Source organism: Anomaloglossus baeobatrachus, chromosome 11 (genome assembly GCF_048569485.1).
Source record: "Anomaloglossus baeobatrachus isolate aAnoBae1 chromosome 11, aAnoBae1.hap1, whole genome shotgun sequence".
In the NCBI taxonomy this organism is placed as follows: domain Eukaryota; kingdom Metazoa; phylum Chordata; class Amphibia; order Anura; family Aromobatidae; genus Anomaloglossus; species Anomaloglossus baeobatrachus.
The window spans coordinates 8254870-8281398 of record NC_134363.1 but is presented as its reverse complement, the minus strand read 5'-3'; the positions used below and the strand labels follow the sequence as shown (position 1 = coordinate 8281398).

At 51.1% G+C, this 26529-nt stretch overlaps 2 protein-coding genes across 2 annotated transcripts in view; both read left to right on the top strand.

Annotated features, from left to right (window-relative positions):
* The window catches only part of LOC142256808 (acidic phospholipase A2 homolog), an 88664-nt gene extending 80834 nt beyond the window's left edge, over positions 1–7830 (top strand). The window contains exon 5 of the mRNA XM_075328699.1: positions 7627–7830. Coding sequence (XP_075184814.1) covers positions 7627–7778 — 152 coding nt within the window. The 3' untranslated portion in view covers positions 7779–7830. The remainder of the gene's footprint in view (positions 1–7626) is intronic.
* Positions 7831–18362: 10532 nt separating this feature from the next.
* LOC142256702 (basic phospholipase A2 homolog LmutTX-like) overlaps positions 18363–26529 on the top strand; it is a 31455-nt gene continuing 23288 nt past the window's right edge. Inside the window, exons 1-2 of the mRNA XM_075328551.1 lie at positions 18363–18396; positions 18575–18719. Coding sequence (XP_075184666.1) covers positions 18363–18396; positions 18575–18719 — 179 coding nt within the window. The remainder of the gene's footprint in view (positions 18397–18574; positions 18720–26529) is intronic.

Below are 26529 nucleotides of genomic sequence, written 5' to 3'. Positions count from 1 at the left end.
ATGAGACCATCACCTGCAGTAAGTCCGGGGGTCTCCTCGGGGTCAGGACACCCCTAGTAATGGGGTCATCACCTGCGGTAAATCCGGGGGTCTCCTCAGGGTCAGGACACCTCTAGTAATGGGACCATCACCTGTGGTAAGTCTGGGGGTCTCCTCGGGGTCAGGACACCCCTAGTAATGGGGTCATCACCTGCGGTAAGTCCGGGGGTCTCCTCGGGGTCAGGACACCCCTAGTAATGGGACCATCACCTGCAGTAAGTCCGGGGGTCTCCTCGGGGGCAGGACACCCCTAGTAATGGGGTCATCACCTGCAGTAAGTCCGGGGGTCTCCTCGGGGGCAGGACACCCCTAGTAATGGGGTCATCACCTGCGGTAAGTCCGGGGGTCTCCTTGGGGTCAGGACACCCCAAGTAATGAGACCATCACCTGCGGTAAGTCCGGGGGTCTCCTCGGGGTCAGGACACCCCTATTAATGGGGTCATCACCTGCGGTAAGTCCGGGGGTCTCCTCGGGGTCAGGACACCCCTAGTAATGGGGTCATCACCTGCAGTAAGTCCGGGGGTCTCCTCGGGGTCAGGACACCCCCAGTAATGGGGTCATCACCTGCGGTAAGTCCGGGGGTCTCCTCGGGGTCAGGACACCCCTAGTAATGGGGTCATCACCTGCGGTAAGTCCAGGGGTCTCCTCGGGGTCAGGACACCTCTAGTAATGGGACAATCACCTGCAGTAAGTCCAGGGGTCTCCTTGGGGTCAGGACACCCCTAGTAATGGGGTCATCACCTACGGTAAGTCCGGGGGTCTCCTCGGGGGCAGGACACTCGGGGACATTGTGAGAAGCAGAAGATTTACAATTTTGTCATTGATAAGACACCACCATTCAGCCGAGCAGTGTCAGGTCATGTGATGCCGGACACAACTAATATATATATATATATATATACTGTACTGTGCAAAAGTTATAGGCAGGTGTGCAACAAATGCTGCAAAGTAAGAAAATGTAGGAAACAGACGGGAGATGTGAGATCATCACCTCCAGGACAACTCCATATTTATGGCACCGACTTGATGTTGGGGGTCATTGTCCGGGTGCAGAATAAATTTGGAGCCAATCAGAAGTCTCCGTGATGGCATTACATTACGCATAAGTGTGCCGCCCCGGTGTTAGTCGGGATGCTCGGATCCAGGATCATCCGGACTTGGGTTAGCGGACACTTTAATCTGTGAAAGGGGTTATTTACAGGGGATAAGTTTGTGACGCCACCTGTGGGTTGCGGTAATGGGAGTACCGCCGCTGCTGTAAGGAGTACCGGGGCAGATGGGGTTAAGCAGCCTGATGTTGGTCCCTCCACAGGTGGGGAAGGCCCCAGGATCAAGGGGTGTTAGTGAATATTTGGGAGCGCAGGCTGCAGGGATCAGGGTACTCACAGTGGGTAGTCGTGGTGCTGGATGAGGTTTATAAAGGAGACACACACTCTGCAGGTAAACCAAATTCTCTGTGTGCCGCTGCGGGGGGCCCGTCCAAGTATTTTGTCCCACCGATGTCACATAGTCATCCGGAGCCTGCCTCCGTGCACAGTTTCGTGTCTGTGTGGGTCCCTCTAGCTTGAAACTATGAGGTCCCGCTCTTCAGTTTTTAAGTGAAGTCTTGCTCCCAAGGGCTGGTACTTGGGACTTTAGTGGTTGCTTTTTCTGGAAAACCCTGTCCCCCACGGTGTGCTGATGCCCTCAGTCTCTGAGCTCTCTGGAAGGTCCCTGAAGGTCCCCTGTTATGATCCGGAACCATGGAAGATCACCACAAATCATTGGTAAAAGGTGACAAGAGCATTGGCAACTAATCTGGACGCCATCCCCTTACTAACCAACACAGCTAGAAGTAGCCGAGGGGTGAACTAACATCCTGTGCACCGCGAACCCAGCCGGAGAACTAACTATCCTAAAGGTAGGAAAGATGAATAACTCTCTGCCTCAGAAAATAGACAAGAATAGCAAGCCCCCCACATTCAAAGACTGCGGTGATATAGGAAAACACAATACACAGGTAGATGACAGGATTAGCAAAAGGTGAGGCCCCCACTGACTAAAATAGGAAAGGACAGGAAAGGGACTGACGGTGGCCAGAGAAAAACCCTGCAAAATACCAACTTCCTGATAGTACAAAAAGGCCCTCAGATCGCTCGATCTAAACTCCGTCCTATACCAGGTGCCCTTGTCATACCAATGAACAGAAAACAAGAATTATAACAAATTCAACAAGCCACAAACACATGGACCTAAAGGAGCTATACTCCACACAGAACTGCAGGGAGTTCCCCAACAATCCACTGAGGGGGAAAATCCCTCAAAGCAAATAAACTGAAACCAACCACAACAAATGACAAACCCAGATAAGCAAAAGAACCAGACAAATAAAGAGCAAGCACTTATCTGGGGAAGATGTGGTGTAGAGTAGGATTAACCAGGCTGGAGATACAAAGAACTGACATCCGGCAACAGCCTGCAATCAGACCAGGACTTAAATAAGCAGAGAGTTAGGAAAGGAAACACACCTGGTCTCTGTCCAAACCCTTCCTGGCCACCAGAGGGAGCCTCCCAGCAGCCAAGACATAACTAACATTCACAACAGTCCCCTTCCTCTGCAGGCTAATTGTCAGGACGTTGAATCGGCTCCTGACCTTGGGTCCTGTACCCCGTCGTGCTTGGTACTGGTCAGTTCTTTTGGGCTTTCTGATGCCAACAGTCCTCCAAGAGTATGTCCGTCGCACCCTTATCCTATGGCACTGCTACCGGTCCCCGACTCCTCTGGTCCCGGACCACTGTCTGCGACCCAACCTCGGTCCTTCTAGCTCCCCGGAAGCTCGCACTCCCCAGCTCCTCTAACTTTGAGGGCTCTCACTAGACTCCTCTTTCTCCCTCCCACCAGTCTGCCTGACCCCTAGGTGGATGGCCCTGTTCCAGCTAGACCAACCCACTGGTGTGTCTGACAGGTCATGATGTGAGGTGTTGATTGGGATTTGTGGTGCTGATGGAGGGGACACCGATTTCTGGGAACTTGGAACCATGGGGGGTAGGCCCTGCACCCTGGGTAGAGATGCAGTACCCTGTGGCACCCTGATGTATTCAGGGGTGCCACATAAGTGTCTGCCTGGTTTTTCATTGAGGACAACAAAAAATAGACAACGGTGAAGACTGTAGATGTGGTGATTGACCAAGGACACAGCAGATGTCATGCGATGTTCAGTTTTGCACACACCTGCTGGCACGGCATCGTCACACCAGAGTCTCACAAGCAACCTGAGGCTTCTGTATTGGTCAGTCAGAGCCTCACTTCCTGAGTGCGTAGCCTTGCCTCTTCTGAGGCCGATTTTCTGATGTGCTGCCACGCACTCTCTTCTATTCCACCATTGTCCGCACCCCTTTCACTTGGCGGTCTCCACTCACCAGGCTGCACTTCATCTTGTACTGCGCCTTCTTCCAGACTTTTCCTCCCATCTTGGGAGATCTCCAGCACATCATGTCTTCCTCCAGGCTGACATTCCCACAGGCCAGGAACATTTTCTCGCACTCTGGCACCATCCACTCCCACGACTTCACCTCTTGTGGCCGTCTTTAGTACTGCGGCCAAGAGGAATAAAACATGGTGTAATCACTGAGAACCATATAAGAATAATCAAAAATGTACAAACATTTGCAATAAAATAACTTATGTCTTCAGTGGGGGCACATGACTGTAGGTCCACCCTCTTACTTACCTCCCATCTTTAAACATGGTCATCCCCGACAATGTGGTACATTTGTGTTAATAGGAGATTCATGTTTTTTTGTTATCATCTGCTAAATCTGCTCAGTTCAGTGGGATCATCACTATATATCTTATTGGTCTAGTGTCTATTTATGTAGTTATAATTGCTGCGTTGTATGACCATTATCGTCTATGGGATATTTGATTCTTATTGTTTTTGCTCAGAAATATTGGTGAATTATCCTCAGTATCTGTTATATTCTCCCTATATAATGTGGTATATACAATCCCTATAGACCCCTATTACACGGCTGACCTCTCTAGTGCACCGTGTACATAAAGTGGGGAAAAAAAGTATTTAGTCAGCCCCCAATTGTGCAATTTCTCCCACTTAAAAAGATGAGGCCGGCTTGTAATTGACATCATAGGTGACCACAACTATGATAGATAAAATTAGAAAAAAAATTCAGAAAATCACCGCGTCTGATTTGGAAATATTTTATTTGCAAATTATGGTGGAAAATAAGTATTTAGTCACCTAAAAACATGCAGAATTTCTGTCTCTCACAGACCTGTCACTTCTTCTGTAAGAGGCTCCTCTGTCCTCCACTCATTACCTGTAGTAATGGATCCTGTCTGAACTTGTTATCAGTATAAAAGACCCCTGTCCACAACCTCAAAAAGTCACACTCCAAACTCCACTATGGTGAAGACCAAAGAGCTGTCGAAGAACACTAGAAACAAAATCGTTGTAACCCTGCACCAGGCTGGGAAGACTGAATCTGCAATAGGCAAGCAGCTTGGTGTGATGAAATCAACTGTGGGAGCAATAATAAGAAAATGGAAGACATACAAGACCACTGATGATCTCCCTCGATCTGGAGCTACACGCACGATCTCACCACGTGGGGTCAAAATGATGACAAGAATGGTGAGCAAAAATCCCAGAACCACACGGGAGGACCTAGTGAATGACCTGCATAGAGTTGGGACCACGTAACAAAGGCTACCATCAGTAACACAACTCGCCACCAGGGACTCAGATCCTGAAGTGCCAGACGTGTTCTCCTGCTTAAGCCAGTACATGTCCGGGCCTGTCTGAAGTTTGCTAGAGAGCATTTAGATTGTCCAGAAGAGTATTGGGAGAGTGTTATATGGTCTGATGAAACCAAAGTAGAACTGTTTGGTAGATACAGAACTTGCCGTGTTTGGAGGAGAGAATGCTGAGTAACATCCAAAGAACACCATACCTACTGTGAAGCATGGGGGTGGCAACATCATGCTTTGGGGCTGTTTCTTTGCAAAGGGACCAGGACGACTGATCCTTGTACATGAAAAAATGAATGGGGCCATATATCATGAGATCTTGTTTGCAAACCTGCTTCCATCAGCAAGGGCATTGAAGATGAAATTTAGCTGGGTCTTTCAGCGTGATAATGATCCCAAGCACACCGCCAGGGCAATGAAGGAGTGGCTTCATAAGAAGCATCTGAAGGTCCTGGAGTGGCCTAGCCAGTCTCCAGACCTGAACCCCATAGAAAACCTTTGGAGGGAGTTGAAAGGCGTATTGTCCAGCGTCAGGCCCACAACATCACTGCTCTAGAGGAGATCTGCATGGAGGAATGGGCCAACATACCAAAAACAGTGTGTGCCAACTGGAGGAATGGGCCAACATACCACCAACAGTGTGTGTCAACCGGAGGAATGGGCCAACATACCACCAACAGTGTGTGCCAACCGGAGGAATTGGCCAACATACCACCAACAGTGTGTGCCAACCGGAGGAATGGGCCAACATACCACCAACAGTGTGTGCCAACCGGAGGAATGGGCCAACATCCCACCAACAGTGTGTGCCAACCGGAGGAATGGGCCAACCTACCACCAACAGTGTGTGCCAACCGGAGGAATGGGCCAACATCCCACCAACAGTGTGTGCCAACCTTGTGAAGACTGACAGAAAATAAGTTGTGGTCACCTATGATGACAATTACAGGCCTCTCTCATCTTTTTAAGAGGGAGAACTTGCACAATTAGTGGCTGATTAAATACTGTTTTTTTCCCACTATATTTGGGGTGTTGATTACACATTTATCATTGGAGATTTGTCTGTTGGGTTATTTCCAGTTGGCGCAGCATTCGGGGGTAGTCAGTCTTCTCTCCGGTCAGTGTTGTCTCCGGTCAGTGCTCTCTCCGGTCAGTGCTCTCTCCGGTCAGTGTTCTCTCCGGCCAGTGTTCTCTCCGTCCGGTGTTCTCTCCGGTCAGTGCTCTCTCCGGTCAGTGCTCTCTCCGGTCAGTGTTCTCTCCGGTCAGTGTTCTCTCCGGTCAGTGTTATCTCCGGTCAGTGCTCTCTCCGGTCAGTGCTCTCTCCGGTCAGTGCTCTCTCCGGTCAGTGCTCTCTCCGGTCAGTGTTATCTCCGGTCAGTGCTCTCTCCGGTCAGTGCTCTCTCCGGTCAGTGCTCTCTCCGGTCAGTGCTCTCTCCGGTCAGTGTTCTCTCCGGTCAGTGCTCTCTCCGGTCAGTGCTCTCTCCGGTCAGTGCTATCTCCGGTCAGTGTTATCTCCGGTCGGTGTTATCTCCGGTCGGTGTTATCTCCGGTCGGTGTTATCTCCGGTCGGTGTTCTCTCTGGTCAGTGTTATCTCCAGTCAGTGTTATCTCCAGTCAGTGTTATCTCCTGTCAGTGTTATCTCCTGTCAGTGTTATCTCCGGTCAGTGTTATCTCCGGTCAGTGTTATCTCCAGTCAGTGTTATCTCCGGTCAGTGTTATCTCTGGTCAGTGTTATCTCCAGTCAGTGTTATCTCCGGTCAGTGTTATCTCTGGTCAGTGTTATCTCCAGTCAGTGTTATCTCCTGTCAGTGTTATCTCCAGTCAGTGCTCTCTCCGGTCAGTGCTCTCTCCGGTCAGTGCTCTCTCCGGTCAGTGTTCTCTCCGGTCAGTGCTCTCTCCGGTCAGTGCTCTCTCCGGTCAGTGCTATCTCCGGTCAGTGTTATCTCCGGTCGGTGTTATCTCCGGTCGGTGTTATCTCCGGTCGGTGTTATCTCCGGTCGGTGTTCTCTCTGGTCAGTGTTATCTCCAGTCAGTGTTATCTCCAGTCAGTGTTATCTCCTGTCAGTGTTATCTCCTGTCAGTGTTATCTCCGGTCAGTGTTATCTCCGGTCAGTGTTATCTCCAGTCAGTGTTATCTCCGGTCAGTGTTATCTCTGGTCAGTGTTATCTCCAGTCAGTGTTATCTCCGGTCAGTGTTATCTCTGGTCAGTGTTATCTCCAGTCAGTGTTATCTCCTGTCAGTGTTATCTCCAGTCAGTGATATCTCCGGTCAGTGTTCTCTCCGGTCAGTGTTATCTCCTGTCAGTGTTATCTCCGGTCAGTGTTATCTCCGGTCAGTGTTATCTCCGGTCACTATTATCTCCGGTCAGTGTTATCTCCGGTCAGTGTTATCTCTGGTCAGTGTTATCTCCGGTCAGTGTTATCTCCAGTCAGTGTTATCTCCTGTTAGTGTTATCTCCTGTCAGTGTTATCTCCTGTCAGTGTTATCTCCTGTCAGTGTTATCTCCTGTCAGTGTTATCTCCTGTTAGTATTATCTCCAGTCAGTGTTCTCTCCAGTCAGTGTTATCTCCGGTCAGTGTTATCTCTGGTCAGTGTTATATCCGGTCAGTGATATCTCCGGTCAGTGTTATCTCCAGTCAGTGTTATCTCCGGTAAGTGTTATCTCCGGTCAGTGTTATCTCCGGTCAGTGTTATCTCCGGTCAGTGTTATCTCCGGTCAGTGTTATCTCCAGTCAGTGTTATCTCCGGTAAGTGTTATCTCCGGTCAGTGTTATCTCCGGTCAGTGTTACAGCAGATTTGTGGATGATAAATGATGGATGTTTCTTTTATATCCGCAGATCACAGTGTGTACATTACCGACTGTGCCAGAAACACCTGCGAGTGCGACCGGAAAACCGTGATGTGTCTGATGGATCCAGAGTATTCAGAATCCAAATACAGCGAGTCGTGTTCTCTGCGTCTCAGGCGTTGTAGCAAAGTTAAAACGTAGATGTCATCCTTCATATACAATCCTGAGAAAATAAATCCATAATAATCGTAAATCCTTGTGTCGTTCTCTTCTGAAATTTACACTGAATTCAGTCACATCTTAGTTATAACCGTGTCTAGAAAATCTACGGAACAATCATATGGCAACCACTATACATACATTACATTACCTCCTGTATTATACTCCAGAGCTGCACTCACTATTCTGCTGGTGCAGTCACTGTGTACATACATTACATTACTGATCCTGAGTTACCTCCTGTATTATACTCCAGAGCTGCACTCACTATTCTGCTGGTGCAGTCACTGGGTACATACATTACTGATCCTGAGTTACCTCCTGTATTATACTCCAGAGCTGCACTCACTATTCTGCTGGTGCAGTCACTGTGTACATACATTACATTACTGATCCTGAGTTACCTCCTGTATTATCCTCCAGAGCTGCACTCACTATTCTGCTGGTGCAGTCACTGTGTACATACATTACATTACATTACTGATCCTGAGTTACCTCCTGTATTATACTCCAGAGCTGCACTCACTATTCTGCTGGTGCAGTCACTATGAACATACATTACATTACTGATCCTGAGTTACCTCCTGTATTATCCTCCAGAGCTGCACTCACTATTCTGCTGGTGCAGTCACTGTGTACATACATTACATTACTGATCCTGAGTTACCTCCGGTATTATACTCCAGAGCTGCACTCACTATTCTGCTGGTGCAGTCACTGTGTACATACATTACATTACTGATCCTGTGTTACCTCCTGTATTATACTCCAGAGATGCACTCACTATCCTGCTGGTGCAGTCACTCTGTACATACATTACATTACTGATCCGGAGTTACCTCCTCCTGTATTATACTCCAGAGCTGCACTCACTATTCTGCTGGTGAATCACATTACATTACTGATCCTAAGTTATGTACATCCGGTATATGTGTAGCACCCACAGGGCAAAGGGGTTGATTGGCTCACCTTTACTAGTTGCCGGTGAAGCAGGTCTCTGCGATGTAACAGGTGGCCAACTTGAAGTCTGTTTCACCCTACGGTTCTGCACCCTGTCAGCGCCGGTCCCGGGGATCAGTTAAGCTCACCTCCAGGCGACCGTTAGTTCTGCTTTGTCCCACGTTTACTGCCATTATCGAGAGCCTCTCCTATCTACGTCTCCAACCTTCTCCCAGTCTGGTCAGGTCTCCCTCAGGAAGCTCTTAAGCACGCTCCCGAAGGAACTTGTTATTCTTTCAGTGTCCCAGACTATTCTGCGGTGATTTCCTGTGTGCTCTGTAACTACCCCAGTCAGCCCCCACCTCCCAAGCCATTGCCTGGTAACCAGGAATTTCCCAGCCTTCCTGAGTTGTGTAACTGACTGGCTCACTACCTGGGTGTTTGTGTAAGCTCTGAGCACAGGATGTTGTGTAAGTGAAAAATACCAGATGTTAACCTCCTCCTTACCGGGATGAATAGTGCACCTTAAAGGAGGTGCAGTACCCTCTGGCGAGTGAAGCCTCAGGGGCGCCACACATGCTCCAGAGCTGCATTTGTAATTAGCCATAAGGAACCATTACAAAGGTTTCTGCATTCATAGGCGTTTGTAGAATAAGTTATGGTTTGATGTATTGCCTGGTGTCATTCTGTCAAATGTGGTGTAAGTTGTTGCTCTGTAATACCACTGGAGACCAGCAGATGGCGGTATGTGTTGGTAAGGGGCGGTATTGGAGGATGTCTGATCAATATCTTCTATAGCCACGTCACTATGGTAACCAGGGAGAGGTGACAGTTGGCAGTTGAGACAAGCCGGGCTGGAGGTGATGAGGAGGTGACAAGGGCGGCTAATATGAGTTACCTCTCCTCGGAGCCCATCGCAGTCCAGTGTCCAACTAACCAAAGCCTGTCTGGAGATCCAGTGTCACAGCTACATGCTCCAGAAGATGTGACCAACCATAGAGTTATCCAGTAAAGCATCTGGACTGGTCATACCACAGTGCGGTCTACCTTACTCCTACCAAGGTGCGGTCTGCCTTACTCCTACCAAGGTGCGGTCTACCTTACTCCTACCAAGGTGCGGTCTGCCTTACTCCTTCCAAGGTGCGGTCTGCCTTACTCCTACCAAGGTGAGGTCTACCTTACTCCTACTAAGGTGGGGTCTGCCTTACTTCTACCAAGGTGCGGTCTATCTTACTTCTACCAAGGTGCGGCCTACCTTACTCCTACCAAGGTGCGGTCTACCTTACTCCTACTAAGGTGGGGTCTACCTTACTCCTACTAAGGTGCGGTCTACCTTACTCCTACTAAGGTGGGGTCTGCCTTACTCCTACCAAGGTGCGGTCTACCTTACTCCTACTAAGGTGGGGTCTGCCTTACTCCTACCAAGGTGCAGTCTACCTTACTCCTACCAAGGTGCGGTCTACCTTACTCCTACCAAGGTGCAGTCTATCTTACTTCTACCAAGGTGCGGCCTACCTTACTCCTACCAAGGTGCGGTCTACCTTACTCCTACTAAGGTGGGGTCTGCCTTACTCCTACCAAGGTGCAGTCTGCCTTACTCCTACCAAGGTGCGGTCTACCTTACTCCTACCAAGGTGCGGTCTACCTTACTCCTACCAAGGTGCGGTCTACCTTACTCCTACCAAGGTGCAGTCTACCTTACTCCTACCAAGGTGCAGTCTACCTTACTCCTACCAAGGTGCGGTCTACCTTACTCCTACCAAGGTGCAGTCTACCTTACTCCTACCAAGGTGCAGTCTACCTTACTCCTACCAAGGTGCGGTCTACCTTACTCCTACTAAGGTGCAGTCTACCTTACTCCTACCAAGGTGCGGTCTACCTTACTCCTACCAAGGTGCGGTCTACCTTACTCCTACCAAGGTGCGGTCTATCTTACTTCTACCAAGGTGCGGCCTGCCTTCCTCCTACCAAGGTGCGGTCTGCCTTACTCCTACCAAGGTGCGGTCTACCTTACTGCTACCAAGGTGCAGTCTACCTTACTCCTACCAAGGTGCGGTCTACCTTACTCCTACCAAGGTGCGGTCTACCTTACTCCTACCAAGGTGCGGTCTACCTTACTCCTACCAAGGTGCGGTCTACCTTACTCCTACCAAGGTGCGGTCTACCTTACTCCTACCAAGGTGCGGTCTACCTTACTCCTACCAAGGTGCGGTCTACCTTACTCCTACCAAGGTGCGGTCTACCTTACTCCTACCAAGGTGCGGTCTACCTTACTCCTACCAAGGTGCGGTCTACCTTACTGCTACGAAGGTGCGGTCTACCTTACTCCTACCAAGGTGCGGTCTGCCTTACTCCTACCAAGGTGCGGTCTACCTTACTCCTACCAAGGTGCGGTCTACCTTACTCCTACCAAGGTGCGGTCTACCTTACTCCTACCAAGGTGCGGTCTACCTTACTCCTACCAAGGTGCGGTCTACCTTACTCCTACCAAGGTGCGGTCTACCTTACTCCCACCAAGGTGCGGTCTACCTTACTCCTACCAAGGTGCGGTCTACCTTACTCCTATCAAGGTGCGGTCTACCTTACTCCTACCAAGGTGCGGTCTACCTTACTCCTACCAAGGTGCGGTCTACCTTATTTACACCTACCAAGGTGCGGTCTACCTTACTCCTACCAAGGTGCGGTCTACCTTACTCCTACCAAGGTGCGGTCTACCTTACTCCTACCAAGGTGCGGTCTACCTTACTCCTACCAAGGTGCGGTCTACCTTACTCCTACCAAGGTGCGGTCTACCTTACTCCTACCAAGGTGCGGTCTACCTTACTCCTACCAAGGTGCGGTCTACCTTACTCCTACCAAGGTGCGGTCTACCTTACTCCTACCAAGGTGCGGTCTACCTTACTGCTACGAAGGTGCGGTCTACCTTACTCCTACCAAGGTGCGGTCTGCCTTACTCCTACCAAGGTGCGGTCTACCTTACTCCTACCAAGGTGCGGTCTACCTTACTCCTACCAAGGTGCGGTCTACCTTACTCCTACCAAGGTGCGGTCTACCTTACTCCCACCAAGGTGCGGTCTACCTTACTCCTACCAAGGTGCGGTCTACCTTACTCCTATCAAGGTGCGGTCTACCTTACTCCTAGTAAGGTGCGGTCTACCTTACTCCTACCAAGGTGCGGTCTACCTTACTCCTACCAAGGTGCGGTCTACCTTACTCCTACCAAGGTGCGGTCTACCTTACTCCTACCAAGGTGCGGTCTACCTTACTCCTACCAAGGTGCGGTCTACCTTACTCCTACCAAGGTGCGGTCTACCTTACTCCTACCAAGGTGCGGTCTACCTTACTCCTACCAAGGTGCGGTCTACCTTACTGCTACGAAGGTGCGGTCTACCTTACTCCTACCAAGGTGCGGTCTGCCTTACTCCTACCAAGGTGCGGTCTACCTTACTCCTACCAAGGTGCGGTCTACCTTACTCCTACCAAGGTGCGGTCTACCTTACTCCTACCAAGGTGCGGTCTACCTTACTCCCACCAAGGTGCGGTCTACCTTACTCCTACCAAGGTGCGGTCTACCTTACTCCTATCAAGGTGCGGTCTACCTTACTCCTAGTAAGGTGCGGTCTACCTTACTCCTACCAAGGTGCGGTCTACCTTACTCCTACTAAGGTGCGGTCTACCTTACTCCTACCAAGGTGCGGTCTACCTTACTCCTATCAAGGTGCGGTCTGCCTTACTCCTACCAAGGTGCGGTCTACCTTACTCCTACCAAGGTGCGGTCTACCTTACTCCTACCAAGGTGCGGTCTACCTTATTTACACCTACCAAGGTGCGGTCTACCTTACTCCTACCAAGGTGCGGTCTACCTTATTTACACCTACCAAGGTGCGGTCTACCTTACTTCCTGAGAACGGGTTTCGAGTGACAAGAATCAGGTAGGAGCACCGTGACACCCCAAACTGCCCAACACCACAGAAAAGCCGCACCACTGCTCGGCACCGATGTTTGGGCCTAATAGTGCCTCCTACACCTACTACCTGGGTGTGACGTATGTTACTTAGGCTCGCACCTTCGCTCTCAGTTCCCTCACAAATAATAAGTATCTGACACACTTGTACATACTACAACCTTCACCTGCTCCAATCCCCATCTAGCTGACATTCCTACTTCACATTGTTATACTTTACGTTACACGGATAACACATTAATCGCACATAACAGATTTTTACTTTACATTATTATAATGGGAAGTGTTTGTTCGACCCAATTTTGGCTTCAAATCAGCGTTATCAAATGCTCGGAATAAAAAAAAAAAAAACACCGCCCACCGACCTCTGAAAGTCTTTCACTATTGGCCCTTAAGCAAAACACTTTTTCAAAATGATTGCTTTGGATTCCCGGGATAGACACTGAGCAGCATGGGTGAGCCTCTGCAAGCCTAAATAGCTGGGACTGGCAGTAGCAAAACTAGCTGGCGTACCTCCTGCTCGATGGCCCAATTCCAAATCCAAATACAAGCTTTTTAGATGTAGCAAATAGAATGTCCACCACTGGAACGGAAAATTGAAACAGGCAGTATAAAGGGTACTTTACACACTGCGATATCGGTACCGATATCGCTAGCGAGCATACCCGCCCCCGTTGGTTGTGCGTCATGGGCAAATCGCTGCCCGTGGTGCACAACATCGCTAACACCCGTCACACTACTTACCTTCCCTGCGACGTCGCTCTGGCCGGCGATCCGCCTCCTTTCTAAAGGGGAGGTTCGTGCGGCGTCACAGCGACGTCACACGGCAGCCGTCCTATTGCCTGTGCCTATGGGCATCTTTGTCATTTTCACCCCCTTGAAAATGAGCAAAGCAGTGGGAAATTCCACAAGGCAGGCACCTGCCACTTCTGGTTTTTGAGCACTCTGTTGGATGGGGTCCGTGGCCCATCTTTGTTTTAATTGGGTGTTGTGCCATGAGGATCAATCAGGTAAAAAGGCTGGTTCGGGGTCTTTTTGTTTACAATTCAGTGGTCTGCGGTGGAACTTTGTCAATCTTGGCTGTGTGTGTGAACTGGGGACATTATTTGTTAAACTTGTTGCTCTGTGGGTAAACTCTGCCAATCTTGAATGTCTTTGTGGTTTCAACAATTAATGTTTCAAATCAAATGCTTCAGATTCTCGGGATAGACATTGAGTGACCATCTTTGAAGAGGTGCCTAAAGGCTAAATGCCTGAGACTGGTGGTATCAAGTCTAGCTGGTGGACCGCCATCTCGATCACAAATCCAACTATAAGATTTTTAACTGCAGCAGCTAAACTGTACACAACAGGAGCTGAAAATTAGGCTCTGTAGGGGGAACTTGGATAACAGGCTCTCTCGAGGCCTTTTTTAAAAAAATGTTGCTCTGGTAGGGTACCCTCCCAATCTTGGCTGTGATGGTGAAATATAAAAATAGGATTGGCAGGGTGTAATGTAATGTGGGCTGGACCTTAGGTGGAAATTGTTTTAGTGCATGCCCTAACACCGCCGAGGATTGCTGACCAGTTCTCTGTCCGTGTTGCTTCCTACTACTAATCTGCTTCGTCCACCTCCTCCTCATAAGGTCAACGTAACATCTGCACGACCAACCTCAGCTCAGCACAGTTAGGGGGAAACAACGGCCGGCTGCTATGAGACGCAGCTGTTCGAGGTTGACATTCCCCACCGAGTCAAAGCTGAGGGTGGACTCTGTAGGGGCCTTTTTAAAAATGTTGCTCTGGAGGACAACTTTGCCTATCTTGGCTGTGTATGAGCACTGGGAATCCAGGCTCTGTAAGGGGCTTTTATCACATTGTTGGTCTGTGGAGAAGCTCGGAAATCCATCTCTTGGGGTCACTGTAAACATTTCGACTTTCTTCATTTACTTGCTATGTAACCATGAGAACTATGGTGACAGAAGCCTTTTAAGTCATTTACATATCCACATTTGTTGTCTTGCTCTTCTGTCGCCCGGGGACCAGGGGTACTCAGATCCGGGCCACGGGGTCACTTCTGTGGGTATCACGGTGGCGTGACCCGGTCTGTGATCCCAGGCTCCACAGTAAAAGGGGATTTGGTAAGGGAGATTGTCCGTGACGCCACCCACGGTTGTGGTGAGATTGGAACACCACCGCTGCTCTGGACGGGGATCCCGGGAGCGATGGTATGGAGCAGCTAGATGTTATTTCTCCCCTCCGTGGGTAGGGGGTTGGTTGTCCCGGGGCCCGGTGATGGGGTAAGCAGGGAGCAGGGCGCAGTGCTGCGGTGCGGTGCCCGAGGGCACGGGCGTACTCACAAATATTTCACGCAGAGTCACTGGTAAACTAGGAATTGCCGGTGTCCGCAGCCTTCGGTACGGGGGGTGTTAGTGTCCCACACATGGTGCAGCAGCTCCTGTTCTTTCCCTGCAGCCAGGTGCCTTTCTCTCCACTCTCTTCCTCTTTCTCGTCAGCCGGGAACGGGGAATCCACTCCCCTGTAGTGATCCGGGTCACCCTAGGTACCGAGGGGCCACTACCCTGCTCCGGCTACCTCTGGCCCCTTCCTCACTACGGCCTGTCCCGGCCCTCTTGGAGCATGCTTCACTTTCAGCCTGGGAGCTACAACTCCAGACTTCTCTTCTCTCTGTCTCTCCAAACACTCTGCCCCAGCCCCTCCCCTCTGCTTTTCTCTTACCCTGGGGGATGTGGTTTGTCCTGCTACACCGGTGTGAGATCAGATTACCAAGGAGGATTAACTCTTTCTGTGACAACCTGGCTTTGCCAGGGCGTCACACACCCCCTTGGTAAAACACGGCCCGTCCTCGGGCCGTCTGGGCACCAACATTTATTAAACTGGAAAAAGGGAAAATAAACACATTACAGTCATACATCTTCCCACATCGGGAGGTACGTTTTCTAAAACTTTAAACTGTTCTGCCACCCCACACCTGCGGAGCAGACGGCCTCCTCCTGAACTTGAGGGCGCTCAACAGGGGTGACAGTCCATAAAACAGTCAACTTTTTAACTTGTGGGTAGCTGTCCATGCTCCACTACCACTGCCGCTGCCGCCACTCCCAGTACGGGGCACGGGTTCCGTGCTCTGCCTACTGCTCAGAAGCCAGGCCCACTTGGATGCCCTCGGCGCCGGCTACAACCGGCATCGCTAACTGCCGAGGGCTCCATCTCTCACTGGCCTGCTCCTCCTCTCTGCAGGTGCACTCCGGCTGCTCCACAGCCATGACGGGGTACCTGGGAGCGGCTGGCGCCACATCTGGGGCAGACATCCAATCGGGTGCCACCTCTGTTGCGGCCGGGCGGACTGCCGGAGCCGACGTCATCACCGTGGCGGCTAGGCGGACTGCCGGAGCCGGGTAAGATGTCATCGGGGTTGCGGCTACTGCTTGTCCAGGAACGGAATTAGGCAAAGTCCTGGCGTCCCTGCCCCCTGCCTTTACAGTCCTAGTCACATAAACTGCGGTTCCTTCTTCCTGCTCCCCCTTGGTACTCGGGAGCAGTCCTTCTAGCAACTTTTAAAGTTTCCCTTTCGCTTCCGGTCCTCCGGAGATTCACTTCCGCCCGCGTTCTCAGGGGGCGGAGCCTCTTTTTCGCGCCCGCCACTCGGAGAAGAAGGCGCCAAGCTGTTGTTTTTGGCGCCTAAAATGGCGGCTAAAATGGCGGACTTCGGGATTTTTCCTCAGCGGGACGCCGCTGACGGACGGGGCAAGGCGCACTTCCTCCAGGTAACTGGATGGGTTTGATCCTGTTCGTGACGCCAAATGTGTCGCCCGGGGACCAGGGGTACTCAGATCCAGGCCACGGGGTCACTTCTGTGGGTATCACGGTGGCGTGACCCGGTCTGTGATCCCAGGCTCCACAGTAAAACGGGATTTGGTAAGGGACATTGTCCGTGACGCCACCCACGGTTGTGGTGAGATTGGAACACCACCGCTGCTCTGGACGGGGATCCCGGGAGCGATGATATGGAGCAGCTAGATGTTATTTCTCCCCTCCGTGGGAAGGGGGTTGGTTGTCCCGGGGCCCGGTGATGGGGTAAGCAGGGAGCAGGTCGCAGTGCTGCGGTGCGGTGCCCGAGGGCACGGGCGTACTCACAAATATTTCACACAGAGTCACTGGTAAACTAGGAATTGCCGGTGTCCGCAGCCTTCGGTACGGGGTGTTAGTGTCCCACACACGGTGCAGCAGCTCCTGTTCTTTCCCTGCAGCCAGGTGCCTTTCTCTCCACTCTCTTCCTCTTTCTCCTCAGCCAGGAACGGGGAATCCACTCCCCTGCAGTGATCCGGGTCACCCTAGGCACCGAGGGGCCACCGCCCTGCTCCGGCTACCTCTGGCCCCTTCCTCACTACGGCCTGTCCCGGCCCTCTCGGAGCACGCTTCACTTTCAGCCTGGGAGCTACAACTCCAGACTCCTCTTCTCTCTGTCTCTCCAAACACTCTCCTCCAGCCCCTCCCCTCTGCTCTGCTTTTCTCCTACCCTGGGGGATGTGGTTTGAGATCAGATTACCAAGGAGGATTAACTCTTTCTGTGACAACCTGGCTTTGCCAGGGCGTCACACTCTTACCCCCATTTAGGTTGCTTTTGCAGCCCCATAGGCCTTACTACAACCATTTTACAACCTCGAACTTTGGCCGCCTATTGACTTGTATGAGGTTCATTGTTGAGGGTCAAATTTGGCTGCCGAACCCAATTTTGTTTTTAGTCCCTGCTGTTTTGGCAAATTCGAACATCCACGGGTTAAGGGCCCGTTACACGCTACGATATATCATACGATATGTTATCGGGGTCACGTCGTTAGTGACGCACATCCGGCATCATTTGACATATCATAGCGTGTGACAGCTACGAACGACTGTGATCGAGCAAAAATACTCACCTTATCGTTGCTCGATGACACGTCCTTCATTTTCAAAAACTCGATCAATTTCCAGGATGCCGGTTGTTCGTCATTCCCAAGGCAGCACACATCGCCTGGTGTGACACCCCGGGAACGGCGAACACAGCTTACCTGCGTCCCGCCGGCAACGCGGAAGGAAGGAGGTGGGCGGGATGTTACGTCCTGCTCATCTCCGCTCCTCCGCTTCTATTGTGCGGCCGCTGTGTAACGTCGTAGTGACGCCAAACGAACCGCCCCCTTCAGGAAGTGGATGTTCGCCGCCCACAGCGAGGTCGTTCGGGAGGTAAGTACGTGTGACGGGGGTTATCGACTTTGTGCGACACGGGCTACAAATTGTCCGTGACGCACAAACGATGGGGGCGGTTTCGATTGCATGATAAATCAACGCGTGTAAAGCAGCCTTTAGGCTCATCAATAGTTATAAAGCTACTAAAATCTGCCGAAAAATAAAACAGTGTGAGAAAGTCAAATACACCGATATAAACTCATATTCCCAACTCTGTGGCCTCAGGATCACATGCCCAGTACAAGTAAGGGTTAATATTTCCCACACAGTCACCCGATCATATGATGCTGGTATCAGGTAATAGCCCCCGGGCACCAATAGCAGACAGCGCTCTGCAGCGCCCCCTAGTGGTGGGAATATCAGGAGGATATAATCCCCGGTGGGATCTGCTGGTCTTCCAGATGGTCTTCTCCTGGATCTTCCCCGTCTGTCTCCGGGGCACAATGCTCTCCTCTCTGCTGCTCCTCCTGAGTCTCGGTAAGTCCTGAGATTCTCCGCTCCTCTCCGGTAATGGGAATATAGTAGGGACCGATCTCCAGGCAGATCCCTGATCAGAGGAGGAAGATTCCCGGTAACATCCATCATTCCCGGTGACTGCGCCGCTCCGTGTAACCACAAGGTGTAACCACAAGGCGACCATGGCTTTATCTTCTAGTGTCGGTGAAAGGAGCCAGAATTAATCGCAAAGATTTCATGATGATGATTAGCGAAACATTGAAAAAAGAGATGATAGAGGCGCTGCCCCGGGGCTGTGCATGTGCAGAAACCGCAAATAACAAGACAATGCAGAAACTGAAAAGGTAAGAGGAATTATATACAATAGTGGATGTCACCTGCAGTCCTATGTAACACCACAGATAACACAGTGATATCTCTCTGAGTACAGATAATGTAGTAGATATCACCTGCAGTCCTATGTAACACCACAGATAACAGTGATATCTCTCTGAGTACAGATAATGCAGTAGATGTCACCTGCAGTCCTATGTAACACCACAGATAACACAGTGATATCTCTGAGTACAGATATTGTAGTATATGTCACCTGCAGTCCTATGTAACACCACAGATAACACAGTGATATCTCTGAGTACAGATAATGTAGTAGATGTCACCTGCAGTCCTATGTAACACCACAGATAACACAGTGATATCTCTCTGAGCAGTAGCGTAACTACAGTCTAATGGGCCATGGTGCAGAGCTTGAGCTTGCCCCCCCGGTCAGACGTATGGACCATTGTAGCATTTTAAATCCTATAGAGACATACAAATTGTCCCCTCCCCCTTCACTGTGTAGTAATGTCCCACATCCTGTACTAAGGTTCATCGTCCTGGGCCCATCTTGGTGTATGATCCCAATCATGGATATAGCCGGGTATATACAGTTAGGTCCAGAAATCTTTGGCCAGTGATACAATTTTGGCGAGTTGGGCTCTGCATGCCACCACATTGGATTTGAAATGAAACCTCTACAACAGAATTCAAGTGCAGATTGTAACGTTTAATTTGAAGGTTTGAACAAAAATATCTGATAGAAATTGTAGGAATTGTCACATTTCTTTACAAACACTCCACATTTTAGGAGGTCAAAAGTAATTGGACAAATAAACCAAACCCAAACAAAATATTTTTATTTTCAATATTTTGTTGCGAATCCTTTGGAGGCAATCACTGCCTTAAGTCTGGAACCCATGGACATCACCAAACGCTGGGTTTCCTCCTTCTTAATGCTTTGCCAGGCCTTTACAGCCGCAGCCTTCAGGTCTTGCTTGTTTGTGGGTCTTTCCGTCTTAAGTCTGGATTTGAGCAAGTGAAATGCATGCTCAATTGGGTTAAGATCTGGTGATTGACTTGGCCATTGCAGAATGTTCCACTTTTTTGCACTCATGAACTCCTGGGTAGCTTTGGCTGTATGCTTGGGGTCATTGTCCATCTGTACTATGAAGCGCCATCTGATCAACTTTGCGACATTTGGCTGAATCTGGGCTGAAAGTATATCCCGGTACACTTCAGAATTCATCCGGCTACTCTTGTCTGCTGTTATGTCATCAATAAACACAAGTGACCCAGTGCCATTGAAAGCCATGCATGCCCATGCCATCACGTTGCCTCCACCATGTTTTACAGAGGATGTGGTGTGCCTTGGATCATGTGCCGTTCCCTTTCTTCTCCACACTTTTTTCTTCCCATCATTTTGGTACAGGTTGATCTTGGTCTCATCTGTCCATAGAATACTTTTCCAGAACTGAGCTGGCTTCATGAGGTGTTTTTCAGCAAATGTAACTCTGGCCTGTCTATTTTTGGAATTGATGAATGGTTTGCATCTAGATGTGAACCCTTTGTATTTACTTTCATGGAGTCTTCTCTTTACTGGTGACTTAGAGACAGATACACCTACTTCACTGAGAGTGTTCTGGACTTCAGTTGATGTTGTGAATGGGTTCTTCTTCACCAAAGAAAGTATGCGGCGATCATCCACCACTGTTGTCATCCGTGGACGCCCAGGCCTTTTTGAGTTCCCAAGCTCACCAGTCAATTCCTTTTTTCTCAGAATGTACCCGACTGTTGATTTTGCTACTCCAAGCATGTCTGCTATCTCTCTGATGGATTTTTTCTTTTTTTTCAGCCTCAGGATGTTCTGCTTCACCTCAATTGAGAGTTCCTTAGACCGCATGTTGTCTGGTCACAGCAACAACTTCCAAATGCAAAACCACACACCTGTAATCAACCCCAGACCTTTTAACTACTTCATTGAATACAGGTTAACGAGGGAGACGCCTTCAGAGTTAATTGCAGTCCTTAGAGTCCCTTGTCCAATTACTTTTGGTCCCTTGAAAAAGAGGAGGCTATGCATTTCAGAGCTATGATTCCTAAACCCTTTCTCCGATTTGGATGTGAAAACTCTCATATTGCAGCTGGGAGTGTGCACTTTCAGCCCAAATTATATATATAATTGTATTTCTGAACATGTTTTTGTAAACAGCTAAAATAACAAAACTTTTGTCACTGTCCAAAAATTTCTGGACCTAACTGTATGTCCCCATCATTCCCCATCCTGGTATATATGTCCCCATCATTCCCCATCCTGGTATATATGGCCCCATCCTGGAACATATGGCCCCACCCTGGTAAATATTCCCCATCATGGCTGTATCCTGGTATATATGTTCCCATTATGTCTCCATCCTGGTTTATATGGCTGCATCATGTCCCCATGCTGGTGTATAGCCTCATCCTGGTATATGTCCCAAGTATGTCCCCATCCTGGTATACAACCCCCTTTCTGGCGTATAGCCCCCTATCCTGCTATATAGCCTCTCATCCTGAAATATAGCTTTCATCCTGGTATGTAGCCCCTCATCCTGGTATATAGCCCCTCATCCTGGTATATAGCACTCCATCCTGGTATATAGCCCCTCATCCTGGTATATATCCTCCATTTTGGTATATAGTTCTCCATTCTGGTATATAGCCCCCTCATCCTGGTGTATAGCCCACTCATCTTGGTATACAGCCCCCACCGCTCTGCACACATTAAAAAAAATAAACAATTGTACTATGTGTTCACTTTCATGATGAGGCATATGGAATTTTGTATAAACAGATATGATGGATGTATAAATAGATAAATGTACAAACCGACAGATTGGATGGTGTCACGCTCCCCGGGTCCTCGGCTCCCCTCCCCGGGTCCTCAGCTCCGCTCCCCGGCTCACCTGCCACGCTCCCCTCGTCCCAGCCTCCGGTGCCCGTCCTCCATAGGTCCTCTGGTCGCCGATCCCGGCGTCCGACATCTTCCCAGGCCCTGGCCGGCTCTCCTGCGTCCTCCTCGCAGCCTCCTTCCCTGGCTTCTGGCACCCGAGCCGCGCGCATGCGCATTAGGGCACGCGCGCGGTCACTGACCCTTTCTTAAAGGGCCAGCGTCCAGTAACAGGAAATGAGGTTAGTCAGGTTCAGGGTATAAAGGGGGTTCTTGTCCAAGGGGGCGGGGCCTGATCTTCGTGTTCCCTGAGCTAGGAGTCAGGTCTCCTGGTGTTTATGTGCCTGTACTCACCTATCTCTCTTTGTAGAGCCGTACCTGCCTCGCCATCCAGTCTGCCGTATCCCGAACCCCGCACGCTGTCCGTCTGCCATCCGACAGCACCTGCCATCTCGGATCCCTGCGGTGACCCGTCATCTTGCTCCAGAGGTTCCGGACTCCGCCTGATATCATCTCGGCCTCCGAACCTGAGCTACGTCACCAAGACTACCTTCTGTGACTCCGTGGTCCCAGGGACTCCTCCGCTGTCTTCACTTGCACGGACTATCCTGCTGCCCTTCAGTGCTTCAGCTGCCGGACTCCCTGCCTCCATCTTAGAGTTCGGTCCAGTGGATCCACCTCCTGGGTCTGCCCGACCGCCCGGCCGTGACAGTAAGATCAGGCCATGGATCCCGCTGCTGCACTAATGGCCCTGCAAGAGGAACTCCAACGCCAGCGTGAAGTCCAGACCCGCATGCTGCAATTCATGACCTCCGTGGACACCCGCCTGTACACATTACAAGCATCAATGACGCCTGCGGCACCCAGGTCCCCCGCCAGGCAAGCCATGGCTCCCGTACCAGTGGCAGCCTCTTCAGATGCTTCCCGACTCCGTTTGGCGTCACCTCCTCGGTATGCTGGAGATCCCAAGACCTGCAGGGGCTTCATAAACCAATGTTCCCTTCACTTCACGCAGCTGCCACATCTGTTCGCCTCCGACCAAGCCAAGGTCGCCTTTATAATGTCCCACCTAGAGGGCGAGGCGCTGGCGTGGATGAACCCCTTGTGGGAGAAGGAGGACCCCATGACCAAGGATCTTCAACAGTTCCTACAGGCCTTCCGCAGTACCTTTGACGAGCCAGGACGCGCCTCTGCCTCTGCTTCATCACTCCTCCGCCTACGTCAAGGGACACTGACGGTGGGTCAATACGCCATCCGTTTCCGCACTTTGGCTTCAGAACTCGGGTGGAATAATGAGGCCCTAACAGCCGCCTTCTGGGAAGGACTCTCGAGTCGCATCAAGGATGAGTTGGCGGGTCGGGACGTGCCCTCCACCCTAGATGCACTGATCGCCCTAGCAACTCGTGTGGACATACGTTTTCAGGAGCGCTCCAAAGAGCTATCTCGGGAGAGACGCCCGGTACGGCATTCTCCTCCTCCGCAGAAGTCCTCCGTTCCTCAGTCATCAACAGCTGGGATTCCCGTCCACGAGCCCATGCAGATCGACCGAGTGCGGCAGTCTGAACGACGTCGAGCAGAGCGGCTCGCCCAGGGCCTCTGCTTTTACTGTGGTGAAGACACCCACCTGCTACGCTCCTGTCCAGAGAGGCCGGGAAACTCCAAAGCCTAGGGTTGGTAGGAGAGGCCACCCTAGGTGCTGGGACCCTCTCTGACCCAGTTACATGGACAGTGCAAGTGACCACGGGAGAGACGCGGTTCACGGCTGATGCCTACCTCGATTCCGGGGCAGCAGGCAATTTCATCCAGCAGGCCACGGTGGACAAGTACCGGGTGCCTGTCATGCCACTCGACAAACCCCTAGTGATTGCCTCGGTGGATGGGAGGCCTCTCTCTGATACCATCTCCTTGATCACCAGGCCTGTCGAACTACGCATCGGTGCTCTTCACACCGAAAACATCGCTCTCTACGTTCTCCCACACATGTCCCACCAGATCCTGTTGGGACTCCCATGGTTGCGGACACATGAACCATCGGTTAGCTGGGGTACTGGCGAAGTCACCCGTTGGGGCTCTTCGTGTCATGAGAGGTGCCTAAAGTCCATACCACCCCTCCGACGACCTCCGGTTCCTGAGACCCTAACGGGGCTGCCTTCGGCCTATTGGTCCTTTGCCGATGTCTTTGACAAAAAGGAATCCGAGGTACTGCCGCCACATCGTCCATACGATTGTGCCATTGACCTGCTTCCAGGGACAACCCCACCTAGAGGACGGATATATCCTTTATCTCCAGCCGAAACCAGGGCCATGTCAGATTACATCTCAGAGAGCCTAGCAAGAGGGTTCATTCGGAGATCCTCCTCTCCTGCTGGAGCAGGTTTCTTCTTTGTCAAGAAGAAAGAGGGAGACTTACGCCCATGCATAGACTACCGGGGTCTCAACCAAATCACCGTGAAAAACAAATACCCCCTGCCGCTCATTCCCGAATTATTTGACCGGCTTAGAGGAGCTCGTGTGTTCACCAAGCTGGATCTTCGGGGTGCTTACAATCTGGTACGCATCCGCTCTGGTGACGAATGGAAAACCGCGTTTAATACGCGCGATGGACATTATGAGTACTGCGTGATGCCCTTCGGTCTGTGTAACGCTCCTGCCGTCTTCCAAGAACTGGTGAACGACGTGTTTCGGGACCTTCTCTACATCTGTGTGGTTGTTTATCTAGATGACATCCTTGTCTTCTCTCCGGACCTCCAAACCCACAGAGAAAACGTACAGCTGGTCTTACAAAGACTGAGAGAGAATCGCCTGTACGCAAAGTATGAGAAGTGTGTCTTTGAGCAGTCGTCCCTCCCCTTTCTGGGGTACATCATCTCTGATACTGGACTGCAGATGGACCCCAAGAAGGTCTCCGCCATCATCAACTGGCCTCCGCCTTCTGGACTGAAGGCAATCCAACGCTTCCTGGGATTCGCCAACTACTACCGCCAGTTTATCCCGCACTTCTCTGCCTTGACCGCTCCTCTCTCCGCTTTGACCAAAAAGGAGGCTAATCCTAAGGACTGGTCACCTGCGGCAGACGCCGCATTTTGTTCTTTGAAGCGAGCATTCGCCTCCGCCCCTGTACTCCACCGACCGGAGTTAAACCGCCAGTTCACCTTGGAGGTGGATGCCTCCTCCTCAGGAGCCGGAGCAGTGCTCATGCAAAAATCCTCCTCCGGGAAGATGGTGACCTGCGGTTTCTTCTCTAAGAGCTTCTCAGCACCCGAACGTAATTACACCATCGGTGACCGAGAACTACTGGCGGTCAAACTGGCTCTGGAGGAGTGGCGCTACCTCCTGGAAGGAGCAGTGTACCCCGTGATTATCTACACGGACCACAAAAACCTGGAATACCTGCGGTCCGCTCAGCGACTGAACCCACGGCAAGCCAGGTGGTCCTTATTCTTTGCCAGGTTTGACTTCCAGCTCCACTTCCGACCAGCGGACAAGAACGTACGCGCTGATGCCTTGTCTAGGTCTCTCATGCCCATGGAACAGGAGGAAGAGACTATCCAGCCTATCATCTCTCCTAGCAAGATTGTTCCGGTGGCTCCTGTCACTCTGGCCCAGATACCACCTGGGAAGACCTATGTCTCGGAGACCGACAGGCTAACGGTCTTACACTGGGGTCATACCTCAAAAACAGCCGGCCATGCAGGCCAGAAGAGAACATGGGGTGCGATTGTACGCCATTACTGGTGGCCATCTCTTCGCACGGACGTCGCCGCCTTTGTCTCTGCCTGCTCCTCTTGTGCCAGAAACAAGACGCCCAAACACCTCCCACATGGCCGCCTTCTGCCTCTGCCGATACCTTCGATTCCGTGGCAACACATAGCAATGGACTTTATTACGGACTTGCCATTGTCATCCGGGCACACAGTCATATGGGTCGTGGTGGACCGGTTCTCAAAAATGGCCCATTTCGTTCCTATGGCTGGACTGCCCTCTGCTCAGGAACTCGCGGACGCTTTTATACAACACATCTTCCGCTTGCATGGCTTTCCATTACACATCGTATCAGACAGAGGAACTCAGTTCACCTCCCGCTTCTGGAGGGCTCTCTGTAACCATCTGGGAGTGACTCTGGACTTTTCATCTGCATACCATCCTCAGTCTAATGGCCAAGTAGAGAGGGTCAATCAAATCTTGACCTCATTTCTACGTCACTATGTTAACGCCCATCACGACGACTGGTCCGCTCTTCTACCTTGGGCTGAATTCTCCCACAACCACCACATCAGTGAGTCGTCCTCCAGCTCTCCCTTCCATGTTGTTTACGGACTTCAGCCTTCCATCCCATTGCCTGTATCCCCCTCTTCGGATGTCCCTGCTGCAGATACAGTAGCCCGTGACTTTGCCACCATTTGGGACTCTGTCAAGGTGTCTCTAGGACGTGCTTCCCTGCGGATGAAGAGACACGCAGACAAGAAACGCCTGGATCCTCCGTGTTTCTCTCCTGGAGACCTCGTCTGGCTTTCTTCCCAGTACGTCCGCCTGAAGATACCTTCATACAAGCTGGGTCCTCGCTACATTGGGCCGTTTAAAGTCCTCACCAGGATCAATGAGGTCTCCTACAAGCTGCAGCTCCCGGCCACGATGAAGATACCCAACTCGTTCCACGTCTCCCTGCTCAAGCCGGTGGTCCTTGGTCCCTTCTCCGCTGCTGCCAGTCCAGCTCCTCCACCTATTGCCGATGATGACATCTATGCGGTAAGGGATATCGTGGCCATGAAGACCGTACGAGGTCGGCAGTTCTTACTGGTGGACTGGGCAGGGTATGGTCCTGAGGATAGGTCCTGGGAGCCCAGGGAGAACGTAGGCACTCCTCTTATCCGTGCCTTCATGTCCCGGTTGCGGGGAGGGGGGCGTGGGGG